Genomic DNA, 10,651 nt, shown 5'->3' with positions numbered 1-10,651 from the left:
AATGGTGTGAATGCTATAAAGCATTCACACAATAAAGAGAAACAGGAAAACAATGGTGTGAATGCTATAAAGCATTCACACAATAAAGAGAAACAGGAAAACAATGGTGTGAATGCTATAAAGCATTCACACAATAATAAAATTAAAGAGAAACAGGAAAACAATGGTGTGAATGCTTAAAAGCATTCACACAATTAGCTTTACTGTTTTCTAAGGAACAAAATACACCAGTTTACTTAAAATGATGTGGCTGTAAATGCTGGGAAATGTCTGAATAATGAAGCCACTTTATCAAGATAATTTAATACCACATGTGATACATTTCCTGATAATTATTTAAGAAACCACAAAAAAGCTCCAAATATCACACTTTATTAAAATAAATTACTGTCAGATTTTTAAAATTTGTATTTTTTCCGACATGTTAGGATGCATAAGCTGCATAAAACATTTTCTTATTGATTTGGATGGCGCTGTAGGTGAAAATAATGTGTTATTATTAAATCTAAAGGTGGAAGTCTAGATTTCATATCATAATGTCTTGAATGATTATATAACGTTTACATTTATCTGTGTTTTTTTTATATTAGTCCTTATTTATTCTACAAACATGTAATATACTGAGATATTTACATCATCAGGCCTTTCCGTTGACTTTGATTGCACCAGTCCCTAACGATAAATTTCACTCTCCTGAAGGTGTAACTGTTGGCATGATTTTGAGGAACACCGTCACTCTGTCGTCACTTGACGAAGCCTACATCCGCTTCCCGGGAGAAATCCTGTTCCGGCTGCTTCAGCTGCTTACCGTTCCCCTGATTGTGACCAACGTCATTCTGGGTGAGTTTCGTGAGGATTTCCACGGCCGTGGATGTGTACACCAGCAGTTTATTTACAGAGCTGACACTAAAATATAACAAATAATGTTTGAGGACATGGACAACAGCTACGTTACAGATGTGTGTTTGTCTTATGAGTAATTTTAATTCTCTTTAAACCCTTATATGAAGACATCCGCTTTGTTTTATTCAACAGGAGTTTCCGGTGCAAATGTCAGCCCCTCCAGAAAAATCACCACCCGAGCAATGACGTACTTTTTCATAACCACAGTTCTGGCCATACTCAGCGGTAAGAGAAAAGGCTGTGCTTCAGCTTTGCTTAGTTTTGGTCAGCAGCAAAGCAAAAATGCTTTCGAGTGTCTTCAAGCTGCAGCGAGGGAAAACAGAGCTCTCATTTGGCCTCAGTCTGAATATAGTTTCGTGCAGGTTCTTGCAACAAATCCAGTTTTTGGAAAATTCAAATCTACAATGCTGATAATTTAATCTCCTGGAGTTCAATCTTGATGTAAAGATAAGCAGATTGGAACTATTTTAATTATATTATCATCGACGTGGACAGGCCTGGACATCCTGGGCCTGAAATAATATAAACATTTATCATGTTTGCCTGAAAATACAATTTGTCATGTTGCATATAACTCTTATAAGCCATCGTCTCAACGTTCAAATCTGGATTATGTGTCCTACAGGAGTCCTTTTTGTACGACTGATCCAACCAGGGATCATTGGCACACATTCAGCGACGATTGACGACGACGATGAGGACGATGACAAAGTCCTGACCTCAGTTGATGCCTTTTTGGATCTGATAAGGTGGGAACAAAGTTTGCACTCTGACCGTGCACCTTCAAAGCCTCTGATAAAATAGAGATTACACTTTGACTGGATTGAATTGTGTTTCGTTCATGTAGAAAACTCCTTTTAAGCTGATTTACAGTTTCATACATTCATCTAAAACTTGTTTTCTTTTGGTTCTTTGTAGGAACATCATACCACAAAATATAATCCAGGCCTGCTTCCAACAGGTGGGTTTATTCCTCTTTTAAAAAAGGCCCAGAGAAGTGAGCACAACTGACTTTAATTTCCATTTTTTATTGTTTTAGTACAAGACTCGGAAGATCCTGGTGAATGTCGAATCAGACGATTTCAACACGACCCTGGAGGAGGTACTGGAAATGATTTTCTGGTATCTGCGATTGTTTCTTGATGCAGCCGGTTAGCGTCATGCCTTTTCCCCATCTCGTCCTGTTTCAGGAGGACGTACATGTGCGGATAGTTGGCGAGAACATCGACGGGCTCAACACGCTGGGGCTGATCGTGGTGTCGATCGTTACGGGGATGGCCCTCAGGAAGATTGGACAGCCGGGGAAGACTCTCGTAGAAATTGTTGGGGCCATCAACTTGGTCTCCAAACTTGTGGTGAAAATAATAATGTGGTAAGTGAAGATAAGACATGTAAAAATACATAATATATCTTCTTTTTCTTTGGGCTGTTCCTTTTTCAGGGGTCATCCTCCTCCATCTAACTCTGTCTTCTGCGTCCTCAGTCCTCTCTAACTGCATCCACGTCTCCTCTTTGTCTCTAACATCCTTCTACCAATATACCCACTGTCCCTCCTCTGCACATGTCCAAACCATCTCAGTCTGGCCTCTCTAACTTTATCTCCCAGTCCTTCAACCTGTGCTGGACCTCTGATGACCTCATTCCTGATCCTGTCCATCCTTGTCCCTCCTGAGGAGACACCTCTACATCTTCAGCTCTGCCACTTCCTGTTCTGTCTCCTGTCTCTTTGTCTCCAATGCATACAACACGGCTGCTCTCACCGCTGTCTTGCAAACCTTTCCTTTGACCTTTGCTGCCACCATCTTGTCACAAATCACTCCTGAAACTTTTCTCCTTCCTGCCTGGACTCTCTCCTTCACCTCTTTATATATAAATAGATCATTTCAGACAGATCAGATTTTAAACAGTGCTTTTCTGGCCAACAGTGGTCCTACAGAAACATACACACCCTCTTCTGCTTGTCTGAAAGTTTTCATTTTTTAAATTCTCTTGTTGTCCTCCTAGCTACTTGCCTGTTGGGGTGGCGTTCCTGATGGCAAGCTACGTTTGCGAGGTTTCCGAAAACTGGAAGACCGCCCTCAGCCTGGGAAAGTTCCTTGCGGTGGTGTTTTGTGGGTATGTTTTCTGACACAGCCAAAGATGTGCTGGTAAATTATGATGTTTTCCCCCCAAAGAGCTGCTCGTCTGATTGTATCACATTTGCTCCCCGTCAGGCTCACCCTCCACGGTGCTATAGTGCTACCATTCATCTATCTGCTGTTAACAGGACAAAACCCCATGCCCATCATTACTGGGATTTCCCCGGCGTTAATAAAGGCGCTGCTCGTCTCACGCACGTAAAAAACAGTCTAACTCCTGTTCTCTGATTACACCACGTCGGGTCAAAGACGTGACTTTGCACTGATTTGTAGACGACATTTGAGCGTGCAGCACGTAAATATTACAGATTCAACCTTCCGCTGTGTCTTCCAGCTATGCAGCCTCGCGGACTTACAAGTGCTGTGAAGACATTCTCAAGATCGACAAAAGAATCACTCAGTACATGCTGGCTATTGCTATCCATGCCAATATGGACGGGACGGCCCTCTATGAGATTACTGCGGTTGTTTACACCGCCCAACTTACCGGCATCTCATTGAACTGGAGCAAGTTATTTACAATTGGGTAAGTTTCATCAAAGTGAACTTAATATGTTGTGTGCACGAATGTTAGATGACTTTAAAATGTAGTTATTTCTAGTAAAAACTGCAGTTTGACTTGTGAACCTTCTTCTTAGCTGAAAACACAAAGTCCATTCAGCTCCAGAGCCGTTTGTCTTCAGCACATCTCTGTTTGTTTCCCCCTGCAGCGTGACAGTTGCCGTGGCCACCGTAGGAGAGGCAGGGATCCCAGCGACAGGGACGGTCACCACGCTCTTCATCCTGACCGTCAGCGGGATTCCCGTGAGAGCCGCTTCCATCCTGCTGGCCATAGAATGGCTGCTGTGAGTTCATCCCATGTTTCCCTCGGCTGTTAGCGTCAGACGAGGCCCGTGGTTTTAGAAATCCTTCCTGTGTCTCCTCAGTGATCGCTTCAACGCCGTCGTCAACGTCCTGGGAGACTGCATCGGTGTGGCGCTCATCGAAAACCTGTCCAAAAAGGAACTGGAACAAATGGGAGAGGAAGTCACCGCACCCAGGTGAAATCCTTTGACTTTAGGGTTGTTTTTGTTTGCTAAAGACAACATTGGTAAAAAAAATAATAATAATTTTAATGAAAAATATCAGAATCTAACAGTTACAGCCTCAAAATGAGGAAAAAATAGAACCAAAATTGTCTTCTTTGTCATCTTTTTCTGCTGGAGGGTTCTTCCTGTTAAAAGGGAGTTTTTTTCTCTCCACCTGATTGAATTCAAGCCAAGATCCGATGCCCTCACTTGTTTTAGGTATAAAACATTTATACATTAGTATTTTATTAATATACTGTATGTACAACGATAGTGGATCTGCCTGTCTTAAATTGAACTGGATTGGATTAGTTTGTGATATTTCTAAAACTTGCTAACTTTCTCTGTAAAGCAACATCTTTGTTGTGATTTGGTATTATGAAAATTAATTTAAATGTATTAAACAGATTTAATTTCCACCCACTAACAGCTGACAGTTTACAGCAGCACGTTTCTTTGTTGTTCAAAAACTACTGTGTTTGTGATACATGAATTTATTTTTTTACAGATTTATCTTATTTTAACCTTTGCTTTCTTTCTTTATGTGGTCAAGTAACGAGGCTTCACAAACAGATGCTTCACATCCGTCCCAGGAGGAGAGTCCTGACGCTATCAGGTTCACTGCTCCGAAACTGATCGTCCTGTAAACTCAGCTGAATAAAACTGTGCCTCCTCAGCTCAGAGCCTGATTGTTTTGTCAGTTTTCTCCTAAGGACTCTTAGGTGTGGATTTGTGATTGAATGAATTAAAAATAAATTGTGGATTGTGTTTGTGAAACGATAAGGTTCTTTAAAAACTTAAAAGTTAAAGGTTTACACTCCATAAACGAACTCTTATGTTTTTGTATCAGTCAAGACTCTCGCTCTCAGGTAGTTTGTAGATTTTTATCTGTTCAGGTCTTTAGCTGATGACCCTGAACCCGGAGTGACCCGTAAATTCATCCAGTTCACTTTGAGCCGTCACGAGGGAGAGTTAAAGTAAAGCCTTGCTTGGTTTTACATCAGAAGTTGTTTGCTTTAATGATGACAATAATTAGCCCGCCGTCTGTATTCCTGTGTGTTTTAATGCTCTCCTCTGCAAACTAATTACAAGCGACTTTTAAAAGCATCATTAATTATTCAAAGACTGCTCTGTTTACTGACTCTTAACAATAAGAAAACAACCTCGAAGAACAGTTTTAACTCTAACATAACTTTTAGGCAAAATGTTTTCAATATGTGTTGCTTTAATGCAATGAAAACAAAGATAACTTGTGATCTGAAACACTTGTTTTAATCATGTTTTATGCCTGTTTAGACGACTGAAAGGACTAAACCTGGCTGCAGGAACGAAAACATACCTGTTAATGTCTGTGAATCATTTGTTTTATTCCAGGTTTACCCTAAACTTTAGTCACAATATCATGTAGGCTTTATTAGCCGCAAAAACTCTTTTACACCAATGAATCAGAGCTTCACATTTAGGCAAGAGGACAAGTTTTTATTGTTACTAACTCAGAACGTTTTGTTGTTGTTGTCTGAATGTACCACATGTCAGCTGCTCAACACGCTGGGGCCATTCTGTCTTCTTTGTTGTCACCCTCCGCCATGAAAGGCGAGTAATCATGGAAATAAAATCCACCCAATGGTTCGTGAGATATTTTGCTAACAGACTGACACAGTCCAAACAGCATAATCATGCGCAATCTGTTATTGATCAGAATATGTGTTAGGTATGACTCGGCTACTACCACACCAAATATTAGGTGAGTAAATTGACTGATTTACAGACATTGTTGCATTTTTTTTAAAATCAATTGGCTGTGGTGGCCATCTTGAAACAGTTGGTTTCAAGATGGCCACCACAGACGGGTGGAAGCAGTAGTGGTGCCCTACAAGCTGACTACTCTTGAAAAACAGAAAATAAAATGGCTTCTCATCACAACACCTATATTGGTGTTAGACTGCATGTAATCTGTAGTGGATGGAGTGCATCATATGGGTTTGCAGTGAACTGTTGTAATATTTTTACGCGGGTTTTCTCCGCCTGAAGTGGTATTTCGCTTTTATCTAAAAAACATTTGGGTCAAATGTTGTCAAATTAACAACCAGTTAATTTACCAACAAGTCTTTAACTGTGTTTATTTCTCTCATCATGTACAACAAGTCCTGTGAATTTGGAGACATTTTTCTTTTTTTTTTTTTGCAAAAGTTACCAGGGGGAACCAAATATTTCAGCCGTCTGAAATAATCGGTTCCCCCTCTAAAACATAGGACAAAAATAATTTACCAACAAGTCTTTAACTGTGTTTATTCCTCTCATCATGTACAACAAGTCCTGTGAATTTGGAGACATTTGTTTTTTTCTTTTGCAAAAGTTACTAGGGGGAACGAAATATTTCAGCCGTCTAAAATAATCGGTTCCCCCTCTAAAACATCCCCATAGTTCCCTTATTGCCGCGTACGCGGCACGGAGATGCAGGGGGAACCGTATCTGATGGGGGAACGCGGCTCGACGTAACAGCAGCAACTCGAGAACATTACTGCCCCCTATATGTCAAGAGGACAAATAACACCTTTTCTGTTCAAATTGCCAACCCGTCACAGTGGCGTGTGTGTTGATCAAATTCACCCGCCACTTCAAATATTTACCCGCATTTGGCGGGTGGTGGGTGCTAATTTCCACCCCTGGCTGCAGGTGTGATGACCTGTGTGAGTCCAGGTTGTGTCGGGCGTAAAACATTTACCAAGTCTTTCAGTTTACTCACTGTGGCGACCCCCGCAGAAGGCAGCAGCTGAAAGAACAACAACACCTCAGGGAAGAGAGAAAAAGAAGTTAACAGAAAGCAAAAAAGGATAAAAAGGGGATCTTGAGTAAAAAGGGAAATTTGGTTAGATAACTGTTCCCGAAAATGGGATTTATTACACCAAAAACACTACACTAAACTAATCATCATTGGCCAGTTTAAGCATATTTCATTATATGACTGAGTGAGAATGGGTTCTGAATTTCAATAATAGAAATATAAATATTTCTACACTGAACAACTAATACTGTAATTAAATAAAATTATAAGAAAATTAAATAGTTTTGAATGTGGCAGATAGGTAAATAAAGTGATCAGCCACTGAATAAAATTATTCCAAAGATAAAACAGTTTTATGTATTTACCAAAAACTTATTTTACGTGTTTTTTTTTAAATGTCCATGTTATTAAATATAGTAAGCTGTTATTATATTGTGTCTTCATGTACATTTTTAGAACAATTTCTCTCTCTCTCTCTCTCTCTATATATATATATATATATATATATATATATATATAGTTTCATAAGGACAGTAAAATGACTGAGTTGATATTTTATTTTACTTTAATCACGTGAACTGTTATTTGACAGAAGGTGGCGGTAATGCACCGTGTAATATTTTCCTCACGGAATGGCGGAACCTTTGTTCGTTGCGACGGACCTTTTACTGAGACGGACAATCATGGCTGCGCTCTGGAAGAGAGCGGTGTACCACAGTTTCATTAGGTCAGTTTTAATCACAACTGGTTTTTATCGTGACATTGGTAAAATATTTGTACTTAATATACACAGAATGTCTATTATTCGAAGCCTTTTGAAAATAATATCGAATAATTTGGGAAATATGAAAGTTTTTACTCAATGAAAAAACGAGCGACGGCAGGTGGAATTATGTAAACAATCTAGTATTATTTTATTTCCGCATTTGTGGTTAAAGTAGTTTTTTGTGTGCAGCATAATGCAGAAATGACCCAGCAGAGAAAGTAAAATGTGTTTCTAAACTAACATAAGCTTTTCTTTATGGATGTGAGTTAATCTGTTTAAAATTTTGTTGTTGTTGTTGTTTAGGAGTTCTGCTCGTTTCCTGTTCAGCCTAAAACCCGCAGTCCGTAAATCGACCAAACTTCTGTACTCAGGTGTGGCATCTTTAGCTGTCGGCGGTGTGCTGTGTGCTGTACCTTTCAGACAGGTGAGTCCATGATTAAAGTTTGACGACAGAAGCAGTGAAAGCAGCTGAGTCCTCTGTGGTCTCTCTGCAGGTTGAACATCTGTCTCATGACTCTCTGGTGAGACGGGCAGCCTCTCTGGTCACAGACAGCTCAAGCACTTTCCTCTCTCAGACCACCTTAGCTCTCATCGATTCCATCACTGAATACTCAAAGGTATGACCTGATAAGGAGGTGAAGTTTTATATTTACTATCTGAGCTTTCAATGTCCCATAACCAGAAGTCAAACTGCTTTGTTTAGTTTTTACTACTTTATTTTTAGTAGTCCTGACAATTTTTTTTAAAACATTGACTGGATTATTGAAGACATTTTGAATTGAGAAAGCTCCTCAAATGAGTAGCAAACATCTTCAAATAAATAAATAAACAAAAAAAAAAAGAATTCCAATCACCTTTAAAAAAGCAATTAAAATAAAATTTAGTGTTTCTTGGATGGCTGATAATCTACACCAGCACCTGTTAAATTCCAATTTTTTGACAGATTGTTTATTATTACATTATATTATGTATTGTCAATGTTTTGTACATATTTAATATTTGTTGATGATGAATATATTTACTGTATATGTATTTTTATGTGTATTTTCATCCACAGTTTTAATATTTCAGGTTACATTTAGGAAGTATTTAAAATTTTGGCGTAATTTTGAGGAGGTGTTTATCTTCCTGACTGAATTATGGATATTTAAAGATGGCAACTCTGGGGTTTTTTTTTAGAGCTTGTTAGTCTGAAGAAGGACAGTGGCCCAAAATGTTAGACAAATTAAAGGTTGCAGTTTTGGAAACATAAATAAACAACTGATAAGACTCAGCTTTATGTATTTTAAACCTTCAATAATCTTACACTTCAGCTGTAAGCAGAGCAAATCAGGGGTGAGAGGCATGAAGCTGTCTGTGTATAGATTCAAATCAAAGAAAATGGCTGCAAACCTGTGTTTTACCTGTTAGTTTTAGATGATTTCCACCAGTAATGACATGACTGGTAAGAAGAAAACTCTGTAGTCCTTTTTTAAAAAAAATTAAACACAAACAACTTCAATGAACCACAAAGTGTTTAAACTACTGAAAATCCTCTCTGGTGAGATGCTACCTTTAAGTTTTTTCACACGTTAAAATGTCTAAAATGCTCTCTGTGATTGTTACCAGGCTGTGCACACTCTCATTTCTTTACAAAAACGATATTTGGCCTCTTTGGGGAAACTGACTCCGGTAGAAGAGGATTCCATCTGGCAGCTGATCATAGGCCAGCGTGCAGAGGTCGGTCAGCGTGTTCCTTATTGTTTTAACACTTCAAGCACAACTTTATCTTGTTTTCTTAAAGAACATGACTTGTTTACCCTACAGCAAGACAGGCGGTTGTAGATTTGTTTGGGCTTTAACTCTCGACAGGTGAACAACAGGCAGGAAGCATGCCGGAGATTTGAGTCGACCTGGGTCATCGCGGTGAAGCTGTGTGAGACAGCGGCTGAAGCAGCGTACGTTTCAGGTGTGTAACAGATAGTTTCTGAGTGCGGACAGTTAAAGCGTCGCCGCTTTTTCTTTTCATCTTCTGTCGGTTACACTTCGGACAGCGAACGGATCATTTGCTGTCTTTGGGTCAAACCCAAAAGGAGATGACGGACAAGCTCGCCTGCCTAATGACCGCACCTAATGTCTCAACCCGACGTGCTTTGAACTTTGCAGGAGCCGAGCACGCGTCCGTCACGGCGAGGACAAACATTCAGCTGGCCCAGTCGCAGGTGGAGGAGGCCCAGAAACTCTCCCAAGATGCAGAAAAGAAGCTGGTTGAGACGAAAGTCATGGAGGTGGAAAGGATGGCCCAGCAAGCTGCCTCTGTAGAGGAGGAGATGCCTGAAGCTTATCTGAGAGAAGACTGAAACGCACAAACATCTGTCATGATCTGAACACTAAAGAAAATTCTTATGATCTAGAATAAGCTTTAAATTTTTTGATAGTATCAATTTAAATATTGAGCAGATTGCATTAAGACTTTACTTTGTTGCCTTGTGACTTCAGGTTTGTGTCATATTATGTCAAAAATCATATTAATAAACAAAAGATGAAATGAAAAACAGACAGCTTTCTTATTTTTGCCCTTCACTTGTTGAAACATTTACATTTCATGTCTTCCATATAAAATATTTAAAGGAGCAGCTGATCCCATTCAGTTTAGTATTTCTAGGACTTTTTTGGACATTTTAAATCAGATGTTTGCAATCTCTCTCTGCTAGAAGCCTAAATTAAAGATAAAACAACTCATTGAGTGTTATTTAAATGCTACATATTAAATAATGGGACAAAATAAAAACCTTTATGTAAAGAGGAGTAAAAATGACCTTTTATAGCTTACACTCCCTTGGATAAAAGTTAAAACAACTACAGGCCTATATGAGTCCTTTCTATATTTGTGAAAAAATAATAAATCACAAACAGCAGTTTGAGTGAACGAAAAACTAAAACGTTTGGATATTTAATTGTGACTTTCACTGCTGGCTCGTTTGCTTCAGGTTTGTTTTTATCAAAGGTAAAG

The 10,651-nt window shown here is 39.1% G+C and overlaps 2 protein-coding genes across 3 annotated transcripts in view; both read left to right on the top strand.

Moving 5' to 3' along the window:
- The window catches only part of LOC108235985 (excitatory amino acid transporter 3), an 18,117-nt gene extending 13,308 nt beyond the window's left edge, over positions 1–4,809 (top strand). For both annotated transcript variants that reach the window (XM_017416354.3, XM_025005983.2), the window contains exons 3-14: positions 700–840; positions 1,036–1,128; positions 1,529–1,652; positions 1,822–1,864; positions 1,943–2,005; positions 2,094–2,275; positions 2,908–3,018; positions 3,117–3,239; positions 3,376–3,567; positions 3,752–3,886; positions 3,968–4,081; positions 4,662–4,809. In XM_017416354.3, coding sequence (XP_017271843.1) covers positions 700–840; positions 1,036–1,128; positions 1,529–1,652; positions 1,822–1,864; positions 1,943–2,005; positions 2,094–2,275; positions 2,908–3,018; positions 3,117–3,239; positions 3,376–3,567; positions 3,752–3,886; positions 3,968–4,081; positions 4,662–4,755 — 1,415 coding nt within the window. In that variant the 3' untranslated portion in view covers positions 4,756–4,809. The remainder of the gene's footprint in view (positions 1–699; positions 841–1,035; positions 1,129–1,528; positions 1,653–1,821; positions 1,865–1,942; positions 2,006–2,093; positions 2,276–2,907; positions 3,019–3,116; positions 3,240–3,375; positions 3,568–3,751; positions 3,887–3,967; positions 4,082–4,661) is intronic.
- A 2,696-nt stretch (positions 4,810–7,505) lies between these two features.
- LOC108235939 (diablo homolog, mitochondrial) lies at positions 7,506–10,193 on the top strand. Its single transcript, XM_017416280.3, has 6 exons — positions 7,506–7,620; positions 7,963–8,083; positions 8,154–8,276; positions 9,268–9,378; positions 9,511–9,607; positions 9,805–10,193. Exons 1-6 carry the CDS (start codon positions 7,526–7,528, stop codon positions 9,996–9,998), a joined length of 741 nt encoding a protein of 246 aa, XP_017271769.2. The 5' UTR covers positions 7,506–7,525; the 3' UTR covers positions 9,999–10,193.
- Positions 10,194–10,651: the final 458 nt, after the last annotated feature.

The sequence above is a fragment of the Kryptolebias marmoratus genome, linkage group LG2, assembly GCF_001649575.2.
Source record: "Kryptolebias marmoratus isolate JLee-2015 linkage group LG2, ASM164957v2, whole genome shotgun sequence".
NCBI classification, from domain to species: domain Eukaryota; kingdom Metazoa; phylum Chordata; class Actinopteri; order Cyprinodontiformes; family Rivulidae; genus Kryptolebias; species Kryptolebias marmoratus.
This window is presented reverse-complemented; position numbering and strand designations above follow the sequence as displayed.

Excerpts from the sequence above, each read along its gene's own strand:
- LOC108235939 (XM_017416280.3), top strand. The coding sequence starts at position 7,526 with ATGGCGGAACCTTTGTTCGTTGCGACGGACCTTTTACTGAGACGGACA. Across the intron at positions 8,084-8,153 it reads GTGCTGTACCTTTCAGACAG|GTTGAACATCTGTCTCATGA; the intron begins GTGAGTCCATGA and ends GTCTCTCTGCAG. Across the intron at positions 8,277-9,267 it reads CCATCACTGAATACTCAAAG|GCTGTGCACACTCTCATTTC; the intron begins GTATGACCTGAT and ends GATTGTTACCAG.